At 38.7% G+C, this 25,935-nt stretch overlaps 1 protein-coding gene across 2 annotated transcripts in view; it reads right to left on the reverse strand.

Annotated features, from left to right (window-relative positions):
- Positions 1–25,935, reverse strand: part of cntn5 (contactin 5) — a 184,086-nt gene that overhangs the window by 35,582 nt on the left and 122,569 nt on the right. For both annotated transcript variants that reach the window (XM_087795066.1, XM_087795065.1), the window contains exons 9-12: positions 25,078–25,259; positions 18,028–18,164; positions 17,805–17,934; positions 9,328–9,472 (exon numbers count right to left, since the gene is read on the reverse strand). In XM_087795066.1, coding sequence (XP_087651192.1) covers positions 9,328–9,472; positions 17,805–17,934; positions 18,028–18,164; positions 25,078–25,259 — 594 coding nt within the window. The remainder of the gene's footprint in view (positions 1–9,327; positions 9,473–17,804; positions 17,935–18,027; positions 18,165–25,077; positions 25,260–25,935) is intronic.

Raw genomic sequence — 25,935 nt, forward strand, 5'->3', positions numbered from 1 at the left:
AGCGCGAGCGGGCCGATCGGCCGCCAGATTACGACGCAGATGTTTGCTTGTGATACGGATTAACATAATTGGAGGCTTCGAAGTCATCAAATTGTGTTTGGAGGTCAAACCTTGAACCCGCTCTGGCATCCTTTAATCACGACTGATTTCTGGACATTAGCCGAGTATCCATGAGTGGTTTTTATACTAAAGCCATTTCACTCGAAAACAAAATGTTTTCCGTCTTTCACCTTCACCCACAGACAACACAAGGGATACCACAAGCACATTTGTTTTCGTGTTAATCCACTTTTATTGGGTCCAAAAAACGAATTCATTCATCCATCCATCCATCCATCCATCCATCCATCCATCCATCCATCCATCCATCCATCCATCCATCCATCTATCCATCCATCTACCCATCTATCCATCCATCTATCCATCCATCTATCCACCCATTCATCTATCCATCTATCCATCTATCTATCCATCTATCCATCCATCTATCCATCTATCCATCCACGCATCTATCCATCCATCCCTCCACGCATCCATCCATCCCTCTATCCATCTTTCCATCCATCCATCCGTACATCTATCCATCCACCCACGCATCTATCCATCCATCCATCTATCCATCCATCCATCCATCCATCCATCCACGCATCTATCTATCCATCCATCCATTCATCCATCTATCCATCCATGCATCTATCCATCCACGCATCCACGCATCCATCCATCCATCCATTTATCCATCCATCCATCCATCCATCCATCCATGCATCTATCCATCTATCCATCCATCCATCCATCATCTACCTACATCCTCGTTTTCTCAGTTTCCTTCACAGAGTTGAACATAGTCAACACATTTAATGTTTAAGAACGTCGACCCTGGAACCTTTTAAGGGCGTTTAATGACACAAATTCAATCTTAAAGGGATGTGTTGATTTAAGCGTGTCTTAAATAGATCGTGGACCTCTATTGTACTCAGTATGTGTCTGTTTTGTACGAAACTCTCTTTTCATTGAAATATTTACATTAGAAAAATGTGCTTAAGCCCCCGCCCACTCTGCTTTGATTGGTTCGCAGTTTGTCACCGCATGTCATTCATTCGCAAAGTTTCCACCTCTAGGGGGCGTGATTACAGATGAATGAGGAGTGAAGCCTTTATTACGTCATAATGGACTCCGCTCTCGTAACCTCTCGTTCGCCGAGATTTTTATAAAGTAATAAGTTCAAAACATGGTCATGATGAGGGACTTACTGCAACTGGCAGTAGAGTTGGGTTTTCACTTTAGTTAGCATTTAGCCCTTGTTGTTATCTCAGGGTCAAGGTGACCCGCAGGCCTGAAAACAAATGTGTTTTGGTATCCCTTGTGTTGTCTTTGGGTCACCCTGACTCTGAGATAACACAAGGGTTAAAGAAGAAAAGTATAAACCAGAAAATAGTGTAGGAACCTTGAAACTGCAATGTGGGTCATTCAGACGAATGTACTTCTAAAAGTAATCGTTAAAATAAAAGATTAGAACACGTAGTCGTCAGTAGACATGAGAGAGAATATGAAAGTGTTATAAGGATAAGAACTGCTGCTTCAAGACACCTCAGACTACAAATCATCCACCAGATACATCGAGAGCACTCGGAGAAGAACGGCCTCAGAAGTGCGTTGTGAGTCTCCGGGAGTGTGTGCTTGTGTAACGCGTGTCAAGGAAAAGGACAAAGAGACGTACAAAAGGGTACACAATCGGCTCTCAAAAGGGCACTTCGTGCCGCTACAAGTGTTTCGAGAGCGAAGAACCTGACACCGACATGGCTCAAGTTCAAACACAACACGAGGGGGAAGGACACGCCGGTCTAAACTCTGCCGGATCTGCCGGGATTTCTCCCGGATCTCAGCGGCATCACAGCCAGTCCCGGCGGCTCTCCTGAGGAAGGTAGTTTTTTTTTTGTCCTCAACATCTCTTCCACAAATCACCTCCCCGTGCAGATTTAACGCCGTGGAACCGCAAAGAAACCGGTCAGAAAGTGAGGAGCCGTCACCGAGCGGCCTCTAGGGGGCGCACCGGCGCAACCACGGATAACACGACGAAGAGGCAACAGCTTTTTTTTACGGCCCCTCGTGGAGCTGAAGGACGCCGACAACACAGCGCCGACTTCTCGCTCTGATTTGTTGAAAGAGAAGAGAAGATCGGCGGTAGGTGGAAGTGGATCCAGTGACGGGTGCGAGCAGGTGTGCCGGCAGATGGCTCCGGTGTCAGGGAAGACTAAAAATATAGTATTGTAAATCATCCAGTGCCACAGCTCGCCACCAATTACTCACCGAGGTGCGGCGTTGTGAAGGTTTACAGCCGTGGACGCGAGACGTTTAGGGTCCGTGAAATACAACGGGGACCTTGGATGAAGTTGACAACCATGTGTGGTCAACGAAGACGGATGGCATTAAAGGCCAGTAGGACGAGTACACAGCACATGACCTTGAATCTCACCTCCAAATGTGTTTGACACCATGAGATACTCCAAGGGTACTAGCGATCTAATTTACTAACATTTTGTTTACACTTGTTTATGCGTTTGTTAGGAAGGATTTAAGAGCAAAGAGTAGCATCTTGCAGCCTTTGACAAATAAAGAAACTGTATCATGAAAACTTGTCAACTTCAAAGATTCATCAAAGACTTAATCATGTTGGGTTCATGGTACTGATGAGTTGTATTGTGTTTGCGAAGCCACCGGTTAATATGTTGCATTTGTGTTGGTTTTGCATTGCATTGCGGTTCGCTTGTGTTGTGTATATGGCTTGTGTTGTGTATTGTTTGTGTTGTGTATTGCTTGTGTTGTGTATCGCATGTGTTGTGCATCGCATGTGTTGTGTATCGCATGTGTTGAGTATCGCTTTTGTTGTGCATCACTTGTGTTGTGCATTTCTTCTGTTGTGCTTTACTTCTGTTGTGTATTGCTTTTGTTGTGCATAGCTTGTGTTGTGCATTGCTTCTGTTGTGCATTGCTTGTGTATAACTTGTTTTGTGTTTAGCTTCTGTTGCGCATCGCTTGTGTTTTACTAATGTTGTGTATCGCTTGTGTTGTGTATAGCTTGTGTTGTGCATTGCTTCTGTTGTGTTTTACTTTTGTTGTGTATTTCTCGTGTTGTGCATTGCTTGTGTACAACTTGTGTTGTGTTTAGCTTGTGTTGTATCTTACTTGATTTGTCTTTTGCTTGTGTTCAGTTTAGCTTATGTTGTGTATTGCTTGTGTTGTGTATCGCTTGTGTTTTACTAGTGTTGTGTATCGCTTGTGTTGTGTATAGATTGTGTTGTGCATCGCTTGTGTTGTGCATTACTTCTGTTATGTTTTACTTAGGTTGTATATAGCTTGTGTTGTGTATTGCTTGTGTTGTGCATTGCTTGCATAAAACTTGTGTTGTGTTTAGCTTCTGTTGTGTATCGCTTGTGTTATGTATAGCTTGTGTTTTACTAGTGTTGTGTATCGCTTGTGTTGTGGATAGCTTGAGTTGTGCATCACCTGTGTTGTGCATTGCTTCTGTTGTGTTTTACATATGTTGTGTATTGCTTGTATTGTGCATTGCTTGTGTTGTGCATTGCTTGTGTATAACTTGTGTTGTGTTTAGCTTCTGTTGTGTATCGCTTGTGTTATGTATAGCTTGTGTTTTACTAGTGTTGTGTATCGCTTGTGTTGTGTTTTACTTATGTTGTGTATTGCTTGTGTTGTGCATTGCTTCTGTTGTGTTTTACTTTTGTTGTGTATTTCTCGTGTTGTGCATTGCTTGCATACAACTTGTGTTGCGTTAAGCTTGTGTTGTATCTTACTTGTTTTGTCTTTTGCTTGTGTTCAGTTTAGCTCATGTTGTGTATCGCTTGTGTTTTTTTTAATCGCTTCTTCGCCACCTACTGACCTCTAAACAACATGACACTGCTTCATGAAGCTTCATTAGACCATCACTAGTGCTCAGGTAAGTTTGTTCGGAATTCTCGTTGCCTGGTATTTGGTTTGTGTTAGTTTGGTTTTGGCTCTTTGCTATAATCTACTCTCGAACCATGTAGTGCATACAAGTGGAAAAACACATTCGTTCCACCAAAGACGGAGTGACAGACTGTGTAACTTTCTGTCTCACTTGCGCTGAACTGAAATGATACATTTTTCAGAAGAAAACACCAATCCAGTGTAAAGTGAGTGTTAAACGGCGAATAGTTCTAAATGAACTACACGTAATGTGATTAACGACGACCCTCTCAGAAGGTGTTGATGGGAGCCGCACATCAGGATCTGCAGGTTTTGTCAGCTTTGCTAACAAATTCATAGTTTGGCATTTAAAGACGGCAAACGGTTTTAATCATGCATGAGGACGGTGATTGGAGTCGGCACCGAGGCAGGAAGGTGTGACAAAATCTTGCATCACAATTTTCGAGGCAATTTGCAGCCGGGAGACATTATTCAGAATTAGGGAGGAAAACCGGGCTCCACGCAAGGACACGGGAGGACGGCGTCGTCGCGGCTGAACACACACGTCTGCGGATCATTTTCGAGTCACCGGCGAACATTAGAAGATATAAGCAGACGTTTGAGGAAGGACATCTGAGAACCGTTTTTTCCTTCCCAAGATCTAAGTGAAATCTCATTTAAATCAGCGGTGGAGGATTCACTCGCACCGGACGAAAGCGTCCGCCACATTCTTTTCAAACTAATGGGATTAATACTTTCCATTTAGAAGACAAAAGCCCCAAACATTAGCGAAAATCCATGTTAATTACAAACCTTCATTAAGCCGGAGCGGCTGTCAACGGCAGATAAACGCGGCGCTGCTTTCGATTCCTCGCGTTCATCCCAGAACACAATGTCGCTCCATCCGAGACGCTCGGTTACTTAACAAAAAGACAATGTCGGGAAATCGTTCGCAGTCGGGGACGTAAACCTAACGGCGCCGCTCGTCACTCGCGGTTTTTCAGGAAGATTCTCTGTGAGGTCGTGCAGCAGGTGAGCGTCGCATCCTCCATAGAGAGTAGGAGTGGGTTTTAGACAGAAGTTGGGCGGACTTTTTTTCTGAATGTCTTCGAAAAAAATTCAATTTATATTTTTGCTGCTACGATTTTTAATTGAATTTTGCCTTAAATGGCCCACATATCGCAAGCTGGAGACCCGTGATTGAGAACAACTTGATTTTCTGTCAAGGTCCCCTTCCTGGGACTTTTATTTTGTTTAGTCTTTTCCTGGATTTCCTGTGTCTCTGTTGCTATCTTGACAGTTGGTGAGTGCGATGCTTGGCAAGATCCACGGCTGTCGACTATCAGGCCAATCAGTGGTGGTGCATAAAGAGTCTGCTCCTGGCCTGAGTCGGTGTCAGCAAGTTTTCTCTGGACCTTCTGTAAACCTCTCCAGGAGTTCGATTCAACTTTTCTTTCCTGTCAGCACTTTGTGATCCTTTGTTGAGTTCTGGATTTCATTTTTGCCTTTTTGTGTTTTTTGTAGTGGCTCTCACGCCTTGCAGCCACACTTTGTTTTGGTTTACTAAGACTACCGAGGTGTGTCTCAAATCGCATACTTCTCTAAGTATACTAGAAGTTAGTATGCATCAGGATAGTGTACATACTAACTAATACGCAAATGCTCAACAGATAGTATGTTTCAAATCAAACACTGCTGCTACGCACTAACCAGAAATGACGTGACAGCTTCTTCTTCTACTTCTATTTAACGATGTTGCAACCAGCTGTAGGAACACTATGGACACCGGCTGGCAGCACGTTTTAAAAGTTTGGAAGAAGAAATAAAGAAAAAATATGAGAAACGAAGACGTCTCATCCTTCTACTGCTGGCTGAAAATTACTACTGTAAGTATATGAATATATATGCATTTATATATATGACGTATCTTCCGTTTACAACGTCAATATCACTAAGATGGCAGCCGTTTAGGGTAGATAGTGTCCATCGAACCATGCTCAGTTTTGTGGGCATTTTAGTACGACAATTTAGTGTGCATGGTGCACTAAATTTTGCATGCTAAGAATTGAGACGCACTTACGCACTAAAAATACTAACTTTGAGTATGCAAGTATGCGATTTGAGACACAGCACTGTTTTTTCTTAGTGGACTCGTAAAGACTGAGATTGCGACTCTGAACCTCTGTCGCCATCTAGTGGACGTTTTATGTTTTTACGTTTGTATGTTTGTGTTATTAAATTGTCTTTTGTAAACCTCTGCCTGATAACTTATTATCCTCCACTTCTGGGTCACCTTTGCTAGCTGAACCATTCGATTTTGTTTACCAAGCTTATTCTTATTGAAAAAGAGACGAAACGACAGTTAAGAGCCTTAACATAAGGAAAACGATTTACTTGTGAGATTAAGTAAAATGGCTAAAAGCAAAAAAAGTCACTTGTGAAATTTTGGTTAAATAAAAAGACTAAAAATGATGCAAAAACTAGTGATGTGTTGATGAAGCTTCATGAAGCAGTGTCATTACCTTCAGAGTCTACTAGATGGCGGTCTCTGCACTATTTTCCTTTGTTTTGAACAACTGTTGTAACATCACATCATTTTTAAGCTGATGGCGCCACCTACTGACCTCTAAACAGCAATGTTTCATTAAGCTTCATCAGACCATCAATGGCAAAAACAGTTAAAAGCCTTAACAGAAGAAAAACAATGTGAAAAGCATTTTTTGTTGATGAGAATAAAATAATTAAATAATTAAACAGGGAGATAAATGTCAAAAGTACAGCCTTGAGTAGTTTTTTTAAAAGTTAAAGGAAAAAACTAGTGTTTTCAATCAAAATAACCAAAAGGCTGCAATGGGTAAAATAAAAAACAGACGGGTATAAACAAATAAAGTGGAAACAAGGGGATAAAACAGATCAGTGTCAACCGAAGAAAGAAAACAGACAAAGAATGAATGATTGAATGAATCGGGTGATTAGACTGAGAGAAAGTGTAGCTGCAGGCGAGTCACTCTCATGACTCGGGTGCTTTCGACTCCTCCCGTCAGTCATCAGGTGAACGACACGAACAAGATGTGAGTCTCCGTATCTCTGCGCCGACATCGCTGGAAACACATTTCAAGGGCTTGACAAATACCTGCCAGGCTTTATCAGATCCAGGAGCAGCTCGAGTCATTAATCATCATTTACAGAAGAGCCGCGACTCATCCATCAATTTCCTGAAGCCCGAGGAGACCCGAGATAACCTCGTCTCCTCTCTTTAATGGCTCCTCCAAACATGTGCGCGAGGAGACTCGTGGTCCTCGCCTGTTAGCGGCGTTTAGAGGACATGATTATCAAGTCTCCGCTGATCAACAAAAAAAAAATGCTCGGCGGCGACCGATCGTTCCGAAGGTGTCGCTCCGTTTGATTGATGGAGCCTCTTCCCCCGAGAGATACACCCCGTGAAAGTCTCCGGTGCGTCTTTCCTTCCCCTCCACGTGTTTAATCTCGACAGTCACACTTCATTTTGTTGAAAATAATGAAAAGTGTTGGGATGAGATACGTTACACCAGCGCCGCGGCGGCCAGAGATAACACTCCCAACGCCACGGGATGATGGCGTCCGACAAACATCCGGGAGGACAAAGTTTTATTATGACTTTGTCAAACTGAGGATGAAATTAATCAGTTCGTTATCTACTCCTCGCGGACCGAGCCGACCTGTCAGCGACACTCTACATAAACTGGACTTCCTGTTTCCAAAATAAGAGCAGAAGTGACCAGCATTGACGTTCCTTCCTGTTGATTCTAAAGGAACAGATTCCTTCACTGCTGCTTTACTAAGTTAAACCCGGGCAACAATCTGAGCGACTCCTATCACCAACAGGTCGGATAAGATCACACACTTGCAGTCAAACACACATTAAAAATGAAATAAAGTTTCACCGATGCATACTTTAGACATCATTGACATATGAGCATAAGTGAGGATTGTACTTATACAGGGGTTTTGAAGGTTCATAAATAACAAAATATAGTGCGGCTTTGTAGTATTGCTCAGCGACGGAGCCTGAGTAATACTAAGGTGACTCACAGAGTAATACTTCAGTGACTCGCAGAGTGATACTATGGTGACTCGCAGATTATTACTATGGTTACTTTTAAAGTATTACTGCAGTGATTCGCGGAGTTATACTAAGGTGACTCATGGAGTAATAATACGATGACTGTCAGACTTATACTACAATGACTCTCAGAATAATACTACAGTGACTTGCAGAATAATACTACAGTTACTTAAAGAGTTATACTACAGTGACTCTCAGAGTTATAATACATTGACTCGCAGGGTAATAATACAGCGACTCTCAGAATAATACCACAGTCACTCGTAGAATAATACTACAGTGATTTACAGAGTTATAATACAGTGACTCTTACAATAATAATACAGGGACTCGCAGAATAATACTACACTGACTTCCAGACTAATAGCACAGTGACATACAGAATAATACTACAATGACTTTCAGAGTTATACCACAGTGAGTCTCAGAATAATACAACAGTTACTTACAGAGTTATACTACAGTGACTCTCAGAGTTATAATACAATGACTCTCAGAATTATAATACAGTGACTCTCAGAATAATACTACATTGACTCGCAGAGTAATAATACAGCGACTCTCAGAATAATACCACAGTCACTCATAGAATAATACTACAGTGATTTACAGAGTTATACTACAGTGACTCTTAGAGTTATAATACAGTGACTCTTACAATAATAATACAGGGACTCGCAGAATAATACTACAGTGACTCACAAAGTTATAATACAGTGACTCTCAGAATAGTACTACAGTGGCTCTTAGAGTTTACCAACATTTTTAAAGTTTTTGGAACGCTGTGTAACATATAAAATTGGTTTGTGGTCAGTAAATACAACCATAATTATCATTTAAGATGCACTGTCGATTTCTGGGCAAATTAAAGGACTTCAAGTGTGACTTATGGTCCGTGAAATACAGTAAATGAAGTTATGTGATTTATCAGTAATGTTGCATCTCATTTAGTACCTATTTGAAGTGGGTCAACAAAAATATATATGTTTTGTCTGATACCTACCGGAAGGGTTTTGATGTAATGGGATTAGGAGGTGTTTAAATGGAGACGCAACCCTCTAGTGGTTAAATAGCAAAACTGCAATACAAACATAATAAACCTCCGGCACATGTTTTTTTAAAAAGCGTTCCTTTGTTGATGAAAAAGTAAAGAATACAAAATAAACAAATCCAAGAGGTTCATCTATTTGTTGACTTGAATGTTTCTTGTGTGGTAAAAGCTGCATCAGTTTTCCCATAAACAATCCCAGTAAGCTTTATTTTGAAACGTGTCGTACCGTCTGCTGGGCTGCAGGCGTCGATCTCCTCTCTTCCAGGTGATCCGGGGTTTGGGCGACGCTCTGGGTTTGCACTCCAGGGACACGTCCTTCCCCAGGGTGGCGATGACGCGAATCGAGTCGGGCACGAAGACCGGCGCCGACGCTGCCACGACACACACACACAAGACACACACAAGACACTTTGAGTCGTTCAGCAGCGACTCCGGGTTTTGAACGGAAGTCAAACTTGTCATTTTTTTGATTTTTTTTACTCTTGACAAGTGCCAAGATTGGATTTTCTTAAAATGTAGTCTAAATGCAGTTTGAAGGATCATGAGGGAGAATCTCGAGTCGCCTCGAGTCACGTTTGATTCCTGAGCACAGGAAACTGAAGGATAAAGTGTTGACTGAGCTGACGATGTTTAAATCTTTTTGAAAATGACTCGAGTCAAACCCGGTCAAACAGCCTGAGCGACTCATGCTTACAGCATCCGGAACGATCTCCTGTCCCAGTGACTCGAGTCAAGAGCTGTCAAATATCGAATCCGTCGTTAAACGAGTTAGTTCCAGTTCCTTTTTTTTTGGTTAACATTATGCTTATTTGACTCATTCTTTCGAAGCGTTCGAGTCAAAGTCTGTTGCTCTGTTGTCGAGTCACACGTGTGAGATTCGACAAATCAACAACAAATGACCCGTTAAAAACCATGACCTACGGTCATTAGGTTTGTATCCACTTCCTGTTGAATCAAATAATTCTGTGACTCATCATACTGAAGACCTATTATTATAAGCAACTTATTTATCAATGCGTATCTTGCTTCTCGTCGTCAACAGACTCAAATGTGAGTCTAACGTTCTTCCTGTCATGTGACTCACATGATGAAGGGACTCACTCAGTTTCCTCGGATCTGTCAGGACACAATCTCGGGAATCTGTTGATCCTTCTACAATGACACGTCTGGATTCGACCCACATTGTTATATCGAACCGATTCGGACGAAACCAGAGTACAATAAATCAGTACTTTTCCCTGGAACGTCTTTATAGTCAGTACATTATGGGCCATATAAATAAAGTTGTGTTTGTTCCCAAGCTGGTGTACTACATTGTCTATCTTTGTCATCTACATCTATTTTTGTCCGAATGGGGTTGCCATACAATCAAAACTGACCATTGCAAAATTCCTGGATCGTGCACTGACAGGATTAATTGATCACATGGGTTGGATCTACTTCCTGTTTTCAACGCCAAAGCACTTCTCTAAATGCACTGCTTTAGAGTACACTTACTCACCCAGTGCGCACATTTTCAACGGGGTAGTACTGTCTCAAATACAACACTGCCGCTACACACTTCCCGGAAATGACCCGACAGCTTCTTCTTCTACTACTATTTAACGCACACACAATTGACAGCATTTTTCGCCAATTTAAACAAGTTATTAAGTTGTGTTTTATTTTGGTATTACTGTTGTCTACGTCACTAAGATGGCCGCCGTTTAGTATTTTTAGTGCTTAAGTCTGTCTCAATTCTTAGTATGCGAAATTTAAAACTTGCAAAACGTGCTGCCAGCAGGTGGCGATAGCGTTCAAACAGCTGGTTGCAACCATCGTTAAATAGAAGTAGAAGAAGAAGTTGTCGTGTCATTTCCTGTAAGTGCGTAGCAGCAGTGTTTGATTTGAGACATACTATCTGTGGAGAATTTGCGTACTAGTTAGTATGTACACTATCCTGATGCATACTAACTTCTAGTATACTAAGAGAAGTATGTGATTTGAGACATAGCATCAGTTTTCTGGCCCTTCGAGTGCTCCAATTGCGCACTACATTTTTGCACACTGCTCACTTTTGCACTCAAAATATTAAGTGTAAGTGCAGAAGGGTGTGGTTCGGGACACAGCCAGGGTCTTGAGGGGCCTCGGCTGGATGTGTGGGGCTCCATAAATGTGAAGGACTTTAATGTGTAAACAGATTTTCTCGCTCGGTCCTCGAAGTAACCTGGAGTCTCTGGTGAATATAAAAAGTGGACCATCTTTAATAAATGACGGCCCCAAAAGTGACTTAATGAGGCGATATTTGACCGCTAGCTACAGCCCTCCATTAGCCCCCCCCCCCCCCCACTGCAGGCTGCGGGCCCCTGTCAACTGTGATTATTCAAATCCTGACTGAAGCTTCGCTCTGACATCACACACAATGACATTTCAATCCCACACGTGGCTCCGGGGGCCGACCACTACCTACCAGCGCTGGTGACATTGCCGGGGCCACCAAGTGGCTCCGCGCCCCTCGGGGGGCCCGAGCTGCGAGTATTTGTTTTAATCGGAATAAAGCAGGACTCGTGGCGACGCCATCAACTCCAGGGGACTCGGGATCTGGGCCGAGACACCGAGGGGAGCGATTGCTCATCTGCAGACTTCCATTGTCGTCCTAATCTGTCCTGATGGTGTTTGTGGACGTCGCCACGGGTCAGGAGAGAAGGAGGCGGCGCCGCTTATCTAATCCATCTCTCGCCGCTGCACAAGATGGAGACTCGCCGTCTCCACGGGAAGTACAAACAGATTCGGCGAAAAACCATGAACAGATAGAAATGATTTTTTTTATCAAGAACGGAGTCAAACACTTAATATTTCATCTTGATATATGGAGGTTGAAAGGTGCACCGTTTTAGCTAGCTCTATGGTGGTCCGCTAGCTGAGGCTAGCTTGTGGTTTCTATCGCCTACATATCAAATTCAAAGTAGTTTATTCACCGACATATAATTCTAGTTCAATTAAAGCGATGAAATAAAGACCTTAAGTGTGGAAAAATAAGTTCCTAAGATGTTACTAATCACAAAGATCCAACACAAACTAGCTTTAGCTAAAACTATAGAGCTAGCTTTGGCTAACAATATAGAGCTAGCTTAAACAGCTAGCAGGGTATTTTCTTAAGTTTATTTTATTAATATTTCTCTGCTTATGTTGACTCTGTTCTTAATACACATCTATTTAATCTGTTTACTGTTTACACATGAGGAATGATGTACAGTACAAGTGCACATTCATCATGAATGGAAAATAAAACCAATTGTTGAAAGAGAAAAACAAAATCTACAGTACATTAAATTAAAATGTGTTTTTTTTTACTTAACAACTCAGGTGGATATATTACTCAAATTACAAGTTGAATTATTAAAAAATACTTATTTTCCATTCTTTTAAAATTTGAATGATCAATGAATAAATATATTATCAGCCTCACTATATAAAGTAAAGCACTATATATATGTTTTTTTTTTATTATTTATTTGTGTCTATTCTGCCCATTAAAGTGTTAAATATAATGTTTTTTTAATTGTGGTATTTATTTCCATATTATAGTTATGTTATATTTGTTCTTTCCTTTCTCATTGTAACTATATTTGATACAAATAAAATCCAAGTTCTGAGTAAATGCTAATTGCTACAAGCTAGTTGGCGACGATGCTTTTAAGTTCTGTTGGAAGTTTTCATCTGACATTTTGTTGTTTAAGCGCCTTGTGACCCTGGTCTGTGAAAGGCGTTTTACAAATAAAACTTACTCATGTACTTACTTATTCACTAATATTAGATTTGAGTTCTTTATTTTATACAAATAACGTTATTTTATACGAATATAATCCAAGTTCTGAGGTCATGCTACATGCAACAAGCTAGTTGGCGACGATGCCTTTAAGTTCTGTTGGAAGTTTTCATCTGACATTTATTCACCAATATTAGATTTTAGTTCTTTATTTTATACAAATAACGTTATATTTTACAAATAAAATCCAAGTTTTGAGTAAATGCTACATGCTAGTTGGCGACAATGCCTTGAAGTTACTGTTGGAAGTTTTCTTCTGACATTTTGTTGTTTAAGCGCCTTGTGACCCTGGTCTGTGAAAATCGTTTTACAAATAAAACTTACTCATGTACTTACTTATTCACTAATATTAGATTTGGGTTCTTTATTTTATACAAATAACGTTATTTTATACGAATATAATCCAAGTTCTGAGGTCATGCTACATGCAACAAGCTAGTTGGCGACGATGCCTTTAAGTTCTGTTGGAAGTTTTCATCTGACATTTATTCACCAATATTAGATTTTAGTTCTTTATTTTATACAAATAACGTTATATTTTACAAATAAAATCCAAGTTTTGAGTAAATACTACATGCTAGTTGGCGACGATGCCTTGAAGTGCTGTTGGAAGTTTTCTTCTGACATTTTGTTGTTTAAGCGCCTTGTGACCCTGGTCTGTGAAAGGCGGATTACAAATAAAACTTACTTAAGTACTTACTTATTCACTAATATAAGATTCTATTTCTTTATTTTATACAAATAACATTATTTTATACGAATACAATCCAAGTTCTGAGGTCATGCTACATGCAACAAGCTAGTTGGCGACGATGCCTTTAAGTTCTGTTGGAAGTTTTCATCTGACATTTATTCACCAATATTAGATTTTAGTTCTTTATTTTATACAAATAACGTTATATTTTACAAATAAAATCCAAGTTTTGAGTAAATGCTACATGCTAGTTGGCGACAATGCCTTGAAGTTACTGTTGGAAGTTTTCTTCTGACATTTTGTTGTTTAAGCGCCTTGTGACCCTGGTCTGTGAAAGGCGTTTTTTGAATAAAACTTCCTTACATACTTACTTATTCACTAATATTAGATTCTGTTAGGGTTTTTTTCTTAAAATATTTCTTTATTTTATACAAATAACGTTATTTTATACAAATAAAATCCAAGTTCTGAAGTCATGCTACATGCTACAAGCTAGTTAGCAATGATGCCTTTAAGTGCTGTTGGAAGTTTTCATCTGACATTTATGATCAATATTAAAATTACTAAAAGTATGACTTGATAAATGAACAGTGTTTGTGCCTGTAGTGCTGAAAGAGTTGATAAGGTGGTAGATTTATGAGCTTCACAGGCGTGGAGAGCAACACTTTATGAAATCAACAGAAACAGTGGCTGGATGTGACAGAAACAGTCGCCGCGATCAATGGAAGCCGCTGACGAGAATGGAGGTCGAGCGCTGGTGCTTCAGAGGTCGTCCGCCATAAAAAGTTTCCAATAATATTTTCTAAATGTCACAGATTCTGCGGTAAAAAGGGCACGACGGACTCAGACGGCAAATCAAAGTGTCCCCCCGGGGAGCTGGGATGCCAGATGTGTCCCCGTAACCAGGGCGACGGCGGGACATCAGCAACACGACGCCCCGAGAGATAAACCATCTTTTTTCTGAACTTGTTGCTTTGTTAACGTCCGCGTGACCTTGACCTCTGGAGGGCAAACAACATTTGAATCACATGTTCTTAGTCAATCGTTGTGTAGTTCAGTGAATCATTGTGTGGTTTAGTGAATCATTGTGTTGCTTAGTGAATCATTGTGTAGTTAAGTGATTAATTGTGTGGTTTAGTGAATCATTGTGTTGCTTAGTGAATCATTGTGTAGTTAAGTGATTAATTGTGTGGTTTAGTGAATCATTGTGTTGCTTAGTGAATCATTGTGTGGTTTAGTGAATCATTGTGTGGTTTAGTGAATCATTGTGTGGTTTAGTGAATCATTGTGTGGTTTAGTGAATCATTGTGTGGTTTAGTGAATCATTGTGTGGTTTAGTGAATCATTGTGTGGTTTAGTGAATCATTGTGTGGTTTAGTGAATCATTGTGTGGTTTAGTGAATCATTGTGTAGTTTAATGAATCATTGTGTATTTTTGTGAATCATTGTGTAGTTTAAACAATAATTCTATAAATTAGTAAACAATTGTGTATTTTAGTGAATCATTGTGTAGTTTTTTGAATGATTGTGTTGCTTAGTGAATCATTGTGTAGTTTTGTGAATGATTATGTAATTTAATTAATCATTGTGTGGTTTTGTGAATGATTGTGTTGCTAAGTGAATCATTGTGTATTTTTGTGAATGATTATGTAATTTAATTAATCATTGTGTAGTTTTGTGAATGATTATGTAATTTAATGAATCATTGTGTAGTTGTGTGAATCATTGTGTAGTTTAAACAATCATTCTATAAATGAGTCAACAATTGTGTATTTTAGTGAATCATTGTGTTGCTTAGTGAATCATTGTGTGGTTTAGTTAATCATTGTGTTGCTTAGTGAATCATTGTGTGGTTTAGTCAATCGTTGTGTAGTTAAGTTAATCATTGTGTAATTTAATAAATCATTGTGTAGTTTAGAGAATCGTTGTTTAGTTTAGTCAATCATTGTGTTGTTTAGTTAACCGTTGTGTTGATTAGTTAATCATTATGCTGTTTAGTCAATCGTTGTGTAGTTTAAACGTTGTGTAATTTAATAAATCATTGCGTAGTTTAGTCAATCATTGTGTTGTTTAGTTTATCACCGTGTAATTTAGTGAATAATTGTGTAATTTAGTGAATCATTGTGTAGTTCAGTGAATCATTGTGTAATTTACTGAATCATTGTGTAGTTTAGTGAATCATTGTGTAGTTCAGTAAATAATTGTGTAATTAGGTGAATCATTGTGTAGTTTAGTGAATCATTGTTTAGTTTAGTGAATAATTGTATAATTTAGTGAAACACTTAGTTATTCATTCTGTGGTTAAGTCAATAAATGTGTAGTTTAGACAATTATTGTGTAGTTAAGTCAAATATTGTGTAGTAAAGTCAATCATTGTGTAGTTTAGTCAATAATTGTGTTGTAAAGTCAATAATTGTCATTTTGACATGTTTGAAAGTCATTGTATTCGATACAAACATTAAAATACTGATTAATGTCGCGCCTCCTCAGACTGATGATTGACAGCTCAAGTGTTCAGGTTGTTAATAATCAAGGACGGGTGTTTCACCCGCATCAGTGGAAATCCATACGTTTTATTTCCAGCAGAAAGTCGGATTGTTCCGGAGCTTCTCATCACCACGAGAGCCTGAGTTTATTCATACGGGTCTTTTATTCATGCGCTCGCTGTCGCCGCCATTGATTGGCAATCAGCAAATGCACAGCTCAGCGATCTGCGCTGCATCTCAATCTCTGCTCACACGACTGCTGGACGGCTGCGTCCATTGGCTGTGAGCCGTCGTCATTCATCAGCCAATCACGGAGCAGCGATGAGTCGGCAGAAATACAACTTTGACCATGTTTTTATTTCACATAAACATGAGTATTATGAGACGTCGATCAACGGGTAGTACTTATGTCGTGATAAAATATACTTCATTTGATTAAAACTTGATAACTTGTGAAATTATTCAAAAATTCAAGTGATTTAAGAATTATTTAGGAACAAATTGAAAGTGTTAGAAATAAAAAAATAAATAAAAATAAACGTTTAAAATTATGTTTGTACTTCAAAAAGTATATCTTATTTGTGAAAAAAAAAGGAATAATGTGTATTTTGTTAGATCACGAAATGATTAAAATATGTGATGTTTTTGTTTATTTAATATTTTCTTTTATTTATTAATTGCAATAATATTAATCTTTTTGGTGAGTTTCAAACAAAATTCACGCACTGAAAAAATAAAAATAGAAAACGGAAAGTACTGACTGATAAAGTTTAGTTCATATAATTAAAAAAAGACAGTAGTATTTTGTTTTTATTAATTAAATCATGAAATGATTAAAATATTTAATCTATTGTTCATTTAAGATTTGGTTTTAACTTATAAATGACTAAAAGACTATTTTTTTAAGTATATTTAAAACAAATAAAAGTTATTACGTCAGTTTGATAAAGTACATATATTTTTATTAAAAATAATCATGCATTTTTTTCTTAATTATATACATATTTCATTTAATATTTTTTTAAATGTTTAAATGATGACAATACGTTTTTTGATGATTTTCTTAGGATCAAAATTGACATGTACAAAATTAAAAGAATATTAAAAAAAAATTGTTAGTACTTCTGTCGGATAAAGTACATTTCATTTGTTTACAAATAACTTTTATTTTCATATTTTTAAATTAAATCATGAAACTATTTATATATTTTACGTGTTTTATCATTTGAGATTTGGTTATTAACTTATAAATGACCATAACACGATGTTTTTAATCATTACTTAAAAGCAGAAAAAGAGTAAAAATTGATATTAAGTACAGGTTAATATGTTTGTTTCATAAAAAGTTAATTTAATTGGATTAAAATAATTGTGTGTTTTAAGAATAAAATCACGAGATGATTCAAATTCCTTTATGTTTATGTTCATTTAAGATTTTTAGTTTTTATTTACAAATATGACAAAGTGTTTTTTATTGATTATCTAAGGATCAAAATTGACAGTTAAAAAGTTAAACAATATCTCTTTATAAAAATTAATATTTAACACTTGATTAAAACATAATTTGTATTTTTTTCGGATTCATTTGTTGGAACAAAATATATGTGTAAAAATTGACAAATAAAATAATTGTGTGACAATCATGCATTCTTTCTTTTCAAGGCATTGTAGTTCAGAGGTCAAAGGTCAGAACAGGAAGTGAGTAAGGGACTGACCCAGGATCCTGAGCTCAGCGCTGGAGTACACGGCTCCGTACTTGTTCTCGGCCACACACTGGTACATGCCGGAGTCCAGCGGCTGCAGCCTGTGGATGGTCATCTCTCCGTTCATGATCTCCACACGACCCTGGACACACACACATCAGATGATGAAGGTCAGAGGATCCACACACACACCTACACACACACACACACATCAGGTGATGTCGCTGGCACCCACCTGAGAGGTGAGGGGCGAACCGTTCCGGAGCCAGCGGTAGGTGGGCCGGGGTCGCCCGGTGGCCCTGCAGTCCCACTGGAGCTTCTCCCCGCTGTCCAGCCGAGTGTCGTTAATCATGGCGACCCACTGAGGCAGAGCTGCAGGGGAGAGAGTGTGTGTCGTTGTTGTGCGTCATCGCCGACTTGTGTACTCGCTATGTTGTCTCGTCTGTTGTGCGGTTTAGTAGAGTGTTGTTGTTTAGTGAATCATTGTCTATTTAAGTGAGTCATTGTGTAGTTTAGTGAATCATTGTGTAGTTTAGTGAACCATTGTTGTTGTTTAGTGAATCATTGTGTAGTTTTAGTGAATCATTATGTAGTTTAGTGAATCATTGTGTAGTTTAGTGAACCATTGTGTACTTTAGTGAATCATTGTGTAGTTTAGTGAATCATTGTGTACTTTAGTGAATAATTGTGTAATTTAGTGAATCATTGTGTAGTTTAGAGAATTATTGTTTATTTAAGTGAATCATTGTGTAGTTTAGTGAACCATTGTGTACTTTAGTAAATCATTGTGTAGTTTAGAGAACCATTGTGTAGTTTAGTGAATCATTGTGTAGTTTAGTGAATCATTGTGTAGTTTAGTGAATCATTGTTTATTCAAGAAAATCATTGCGTAGTTTAGGGAATTATTGTTTATTTAAGTGAACCATTGTGTACTTTTGTAAGTCATTGTGTAGTTTAGTGAATCATTGTGTAGTTTAGTAAATCATTGTGTACTTTAGTGAATCATTGTGTAGTTTAGTGAATCATTGTGTTGGTTAGTGAATCATTGTGTACTTTAGTGAATCATTGTGTAGTTTAGTGAATCATTCTGTTGGTTAGTGAATCATTTTGTACTTTAGTGAATCATTGTGTAGTTTAGTGAATCATTGTGTTGGTTAGTGAATCATTGTGTACTTTAGTGAATCATTGTGTAGTTTAGTGAATCATTGTGTTGGTTAGTGAATCATTGTGTACTTTAGTGAATCATTGTGTAGTTTAGTGAATCATTCTGTTGGTTAGTGAATCATTGTGTACTTTAGTGAATCATTGTGTAGTTTAGTGAATCATTGTGTTGGTTAGTGAATCATTGTGTACTTTAGTGAATCATTGTGTAGTTTAGTGAATCATTGTGTTGGTTAGTGAATCATTGTGTAGTATACTGAATTATTTTGTTGTTTAGTAAACCATTGCGTAGTTTGGTGAATCATTGTGTTTGCAGGAAGATATTTGTGTAGTTAGTGAATCATTGTGTTTGCAAGCGATTGCGTTGTTTAGCCAATAATTGTGTTTGTAGGTGAATTATTGTGTAGTTTAGTGGATCATTGTTTTTGTAAGAAAATAATTGTGTAGATTAGTGTGTCATTGTGTCGATATGTAAATCATTTTGTTTTTAATTATTTGTTTGTGTTTTTCAGTGATTCACGTTTGTTATGATTCTTTTTGAGAATCTGGTATGTAGTTTAGAATGATTGTGTTGTTTGGTTAAGTGAATCATTGTGCTATTGTTTAGTAATGAATTGTGTTGTTTCTTATTCATTGTGCTGTGTACTGATTTGGTGACATTCTAGTCGTCGAGTTTAGGGACTTGTTGATCATTTTTATATATTTTGCGTTTGTGATTCCTCTTGTTCGATGAGTCATTGTTGTTTTGTGTTGTTAGTTTCCAGGTTTTGCTCATTAAACCGGTGCATTGTTTAGTGTTATTACTTGTTATCGTTTTAATGAGTTGTACTTTGTTTGATTCGTCTCGTTCACTTGTTAATTGTTTCGTTTTTATTCATGAGTCTGTTTTTCTGCGGATTTCTTCGGTATCAAATTGTCGTCGTGTTCTCTCTGTTGCCGTGTCACTTATCGACTCGTTAAATAATTAAATATGTTGTGTTGTGAATAATTAATTGTGTTGGGTTGTTTGCATTTGTTTAAGTTGTTGCGTTTGTGTTGCCGCAAAAACAAAACAAAGACTTCGTTCTTTAACAGGTGCAGAGATCTTCTCCTAGCATTAAACCTTTAACACGATTCATGTTGTTTTTATTTGTTTGCAGCTTCGCTCTCGCTTTATTAAACTTCATGAGCCGTCGAGGACAAATATTAATCAGTTCGTTTAAAGTCGCGCCAAGTTTTTAATCTGCTTGACTTGATTAGAAATAAAAAGTCAAACGAGGAGAGGCGCCTGTAGCTCCGGTCACATCGTAGCTCCCGCTTAGAAGCGAGGAGACAATTATGAGAATTCAATTCTCTGGAATGATTTACAGAGATGCTTTCTCGCGCTCGTTTGTGAGAAGAGAAAAATGACATTTTAATTAAGATTTGTAACAAAAGAAGCTTCGAGTGTCGATTCAACACAAACATTTACAGAGATTCAAATGAGTCGTTTGATTCTTCCATGTCTGCTTCCTGCTGCATCCATCTGCTCCATGTATTTATCCATGTGTCCTTGTCAGTCTGTCTTCTTCTCTTCATCCATCATGTCTCCTTCTATCACTCTATCATTTCTCCTTCTATCCCTCTATCCATGTCTCCTTCTTTTCATCTTTGTCTTCATTTTTCATCCATCATGTCTCCTTCTATAGCTCTATTCATGTCTCCTTCTATCCCTCTATCCATGTCTCCTTCTATCCCTCTATTCATGTCTCCTTATATCCCTCTATTCATGTCTCCTTCTATCCCTCTATCCATGTCTCCTTATATCCCTCTATTCATGTCTCCTTCTATCCCTCTATTCATGTCTCCTTATATCCCTCTATTCATGTCTCCTTCTATCCCTCTATCCATGTCTCCTTCTATCCCTCTATTCATGTCTCCTTATATCCCTCTATTCATGTCTCCTTCTAGCCCTCTATCCATGTCTCCTTCTTTTCATCTTTGTCTTCATTTTTCATCCATCATGTCTCCTTCTATCCCTCTATTCATGTCTCCTTCTATCCCTCTATTCATGTCTCCTTATATCCCTCTATTCATGTCTCCTTCTAGCCCTCTATCCATGTCTCCTTCTTTTCATCTTTTCATCCATCATGTCTCCTTCTATCCCTCTATCCATGTCTCCTTCTATCCCTCTATTCATGTCTCCTTATATCCCTCTATTCATGTCTCCTTCTAGCCCTCTATTCATGTCTCCTTCTAGCCCTCTATCCATGTCTCCTTTTCATCTTTGTCTTCATCTTTTCATCGATCATGTCTCCTTCTATCCCTCTATCCATGTCTCCTTCTTTTTCATCTTTGTCTTCATTTTTCGTCGATCATGTCTCCTTCTATCCCTCTATCCATGTCTCCTTCTATCCATGTATTATTTTATCCATGTCTCATTCTATCCTTTTATCCATGTCTCCTCCTATCCCTCTGTCCATGTCTCCTTCTATCCCTCTGTCCATGTCTCCTTCTATCCCTCTGTCCATGTCTCCTTCTATCCCTCTATCCATGTCTCCTTCTCATTATCCATCCTCGTATTCATCCATACATGTCTCTTTTCTATTAATCATCCATGTCCCCTTCTTTTCCTCCTTCATGTCTCCTTCTATTTCATCTTTGTCTTCTTCCTTTCACAAGCAACGTCTCCTTCTCTCCATATCTCCTCCTAATCATCCATGTCCCCTTCTATTCATCCATCCATCCATGTCCCCTCTTATCCATGTCTGATCTCATTCATCCATCCACATGTCTTCTTTTGCATGTATGTCTCCTCTCATCCACATCTCCTCTAATTAATCCATCCGTGTCTCCTCTTATCCATCCATCCAAAACCTTTGTTTGGGAAATAAATAAATTCATATTAAGAGTGGAGATTAAACATCTACCATGTGGCTGCAGCGATGTCCTTTTCTTTATGTTATAAACATGTCGCCGTGGCAACACCCTCAAGTCTGGGTCAATGGATTGGCAGCAGTACGATCTCCCTTCACACTGGGAGTCAAACTACCACCTGACCCCGTGTGGAAAACATCTGAGACGCGAGGCGACTGCAAATCAGGTGCTGCTCTCCTTGTGATGTCAACAGAGGCAGGCGGATCCGAGAGGCTCGTGACCTTTGAACCCGTCTAAGGCTGCATCGGTCCATTATCTTCACAACAACACAAGAGGAAACGTCAGTCGAAGCGACCTTCCCTCAAGTTTACGATCACGAGCGAGGACTCACTTCATCACGAGAGGACAAAGAAAAGGAGAGGAAGGAGTGACATCAGAGGACAGTAGACGTCAGGGCCAGCCAGAAAATATATTTAATTTTCTATTGTTTATTTTTCATAAATATGTATTAAATTATTCCTCATAGTCTTTTCTCTTCATTTCATTTCTCGTTGAATCGTTGATTTGGGTTTATTTAACTGTTTTTTTTCAACACACAAAGGCTGAAGAGCTTGATCTGGTTGCGGCTATACATTTTCAAGAAGGATATTTCAAGAAAAGCGTGACGCTGTTAAGAAAGTGACGCTAACTCCGAGACGAGTCTTTCACGAGCTTCAAAGGCTTAATGCGCCACATTTCCTCCATGAACTACGTGAGTAAATGCATTCTGTTCTAAATAATGTTGCGATTTGTGAGATCAATAGTGGTGCTTGTGTGTGTCGCTTCAGTGTGTGTGCAGTTGTCGCTGCAGCGTGCAGTGTGTGTGTTTGTCACTGAAGCGCGCAGTGTGTGTGTGTGAGGGGGGGGGGGGGGGGGTGTGCGCTTCAGTGTTTGTGTGTACGAGTGTGTTTCGCTGCAGTTTAATGAGACTCGGATTTTGTTTCCTCACTAAAGACATTTGTTCTGGTTGATTTCATCGGTTCTCATTCCCTGGCGTCAGAGACGCTGCTGACGCTTTGGTCTGGCCTTTTGTGTGTCGATCATTGATATATTTGCGACTCTCGACGTGACGTAGCTGCTGATCAAATTCTAGCTGTTTTTGTTCCTCCGTGTGTTGTTGTGTTACTATGTTTCGATGCAGAGCGTGTGTGTCGTGGCCACGGAAACCACACAGAGTGTAGTGATATTTTGATGTAATGCACTGATGTTCATTTGATGATGAACGTCTTATTGACCTATAACAGTACACGCTCAGATTCCTGTGGTGCATAAAGAACCTTAAAGTAGTTATTAAGAGGTGGATTCATTCAAACGTGCGCCACTGAAGGTCTATGTGTGAAATGCACGGCCACTGGACTTTTGTGTTGATGTTTTTCTTATTTGTTTCACAGTTTGTTGTGTTTTATAGTAACTATAACTTTTTTTGTGTAGTGACTTTTTGTGTTGTTAAGTGAGTGAAAAATTGAGGTTAAAGCTGTAGTGATACAAAACGCTGACTCATGTTTTTTTTAGATTGAACTGAAGTTTGAGTGACAAAGAAAGCTGACTCATGTTTTCTCACATTGAGCTGAAGCTAGTGTGATAATAAAAATGCTGACTCATGTTTTCTCACATTGAGCTGAAGTTGGTGTGATAATAAAATGCCTACTCATGTTTTCTCGCACTGAGCCTTAGCTGGTATGATAATAAAATGCCTACTCATGTTTTCTTACATTGAGCTGAAGCTGGTGTGATAATAAAATGCCTACTCATGTTTTCTTACATTGAGCTGAAGCTAGTGTGATAATAAAAATGCTGACTCATGTTTTCTCACATTGAGCTGAAGTTGGTGTGATAATAAAATGCCTACTCATGTTTTCTCGCACTGAGCCTTAGCTGGTATGATAATAAAATGCCTACTCATGTTTTCTTACATTGAGCTGAAGCTGGTGTGATAATAAAATGCCTACTCATGTTTTCTTACATTGAGCTGAAGCTAGTGTGATAATAAAAATGCTGACTCATGTTTTCTCACATTGAGCTGAAGTTGGTGTGATAATAAAATGCCTACTCATGTTTTCTCGCACTGAGCCTTAGCTGGTATGATTATAAAATGCCTACTCATGTTTTCTTACATTGAGCTGAAGCTGGTGTGATAATAAAATGCCTACTCATGTTTTCTTACATTGAGCTGAAGCTAGTGTGATAATAAAAATGCTGACTCATGTTTTCTCACATTGAGCTGAAGTTGGTGTGATAATAAAATGCCTACTCATGTTTTCTCGCACTGAGCCTTAGCTGGTATGATAATAAAATGCCTACTCATGTTTTCTTACATTGAGCTGAAGCTGGTGTGATAATAAAATGCCTACTCATGTTTTCTTACATTGAGCTGAAGCTAGTGTGATAATAAAAATGCTGACTCATGTTTTCTCACATTGAGCTGAAGTTGGTGTGATAATAAAATGCCTACTCATGTTTTCTCGCACTGAGCCTTAGCTGGTATGATAATAAAACGCCTACTCATGTTTTCTTACATTGAGCTGAAGCTGGTGTGATAATAAAATGCCTACTCATGTTTTCTTACATTGAGCTGAAGCTGGTGTGACAATAACATGCCTACTCATGTTTTCTCACATTGAGCTGAAGCTGGTGTGATAATAAAATGCCTACTCATGTTTTCTCGCACAGAGCCTTAGCTGGTGTGATAATAAAATGCCTACTCATGTTTTCTTATATTGAGCTGAAGCTGGTGTGATAATAAAATGCTGACTCATGTTTTCTCACATTGAGCTGAAGCTGGTGCGAGAAATAAATGCCTACTCATGTTTTCTCACATTGAGCTTGTGTGAGAATGAAATGCTGACTCATGTTTTCTTACATTGAGCTGAAGCTGGTATGACAATAAAATGCCTACTCATGTTTTCTCACATTGAGCTGAAGCTGGTGTGACAATAAAATGCTGACTCATGTTTTCTCACATTAAGCTGAAGCTGGTGTGAGAATGAAACGCTGACTCATGTTTTCTTGCATGGAGCTGAAGCTGGAGTGAGAATGAAATGCTGACTCATGTTTTCTTGCATGGAGCTGAAGCTGGAGTGAGAATGAAATGCTGACTCATGTTTTCTTGCATTGAGCTGAAGCTGGAGTGAGAATGAAATGCTGACTCATGTTTTCTGACATTATGTTGAAGCTGGTGTGAGAATGAAATGCTGACTCATGTTTTCTTACATTGAGCTGAAGCTGGTGTGATAATGAAACGCTGACTCACTGTAGACCTGCAGATGTCCTTTAAAGGAGGTTCCTCCTCTGGGGTTCTCAGCTTTGCACTCATACGTCCCCGAGTCGTCCAGCTGGATGTTCGGGATCTCAAGGACCGCCTGGGACTTCCTCAGTCTGGCTTTCTTGGGGATGTTTCCGTTGATCTTCCTCCAGGTGATGGTCGGGACGGGGCTGAGCAGAGACAGAAGTTAGAGACAATAACTTCTACTTCTGGATCTTTCTCACCAAGAAGACATTTGTGTGATTCAGTGTGTTTCTCTTTCTGGAAATGTATTTGTATTTTCATTAAATTGTCTGTGTAGTGATTGTGTTTATGTTTGTGTGAAGTGATTCGTTATTGTGTTCATTTTTTGTGTGTTGCAGTTGTTTCTAATTGTCTGTGTAATGGTTTGTCATTGTGTACATTTTTTAGTTTGAATGATATTGCTGTTGTGTTTAATTGTCTGTGCAGAAATTTGTCATTGTGTTTATTTTTGTGTAAATTATTTGCAGTTGTGTTTATTTTTGCGTAGCAATTCATCATTGTGTTTATTTTTGTGTGAAGTGATTCTTAGTTGTGTTCAATTGCCTGTGTAGTGATTTTTCATTTTACCTGTAGTCATTTTTAATTGTATCTATTTTTGTGTGAAGTGATACATCATTGTGTTTATTTTCTGTGTAGTGATTCATTATTGTGTTTATTTTAATGGTAGCGATGTATCATTGTGTTTATTTGTGTGAACGTATTTATCATAGTGTTTATGTTTATGTGTATTGTTTCATCATTGTGTTAATTTTAACGTGAAATTATTCCCCATTGTGTTTATTTTTGTGTGTAGTGTTTCATTATTGGGTCTATTTTTGTGTG

The sequence above is a fragment of the Callionymus lyra genome, chromosome 7, assembly GCF_982586985.1.
Source record: "Callionymus lyra chromosome 7, fCalLyr1.hap1.1, whole genome shotgun sequence".
Classification (NCBI taxonomy): Eukaryota; Metazoa; Chordata; class Actinopteri; order Syngnathiformes; family Callionymidae; genus Callionymus; species Callionymus lyra.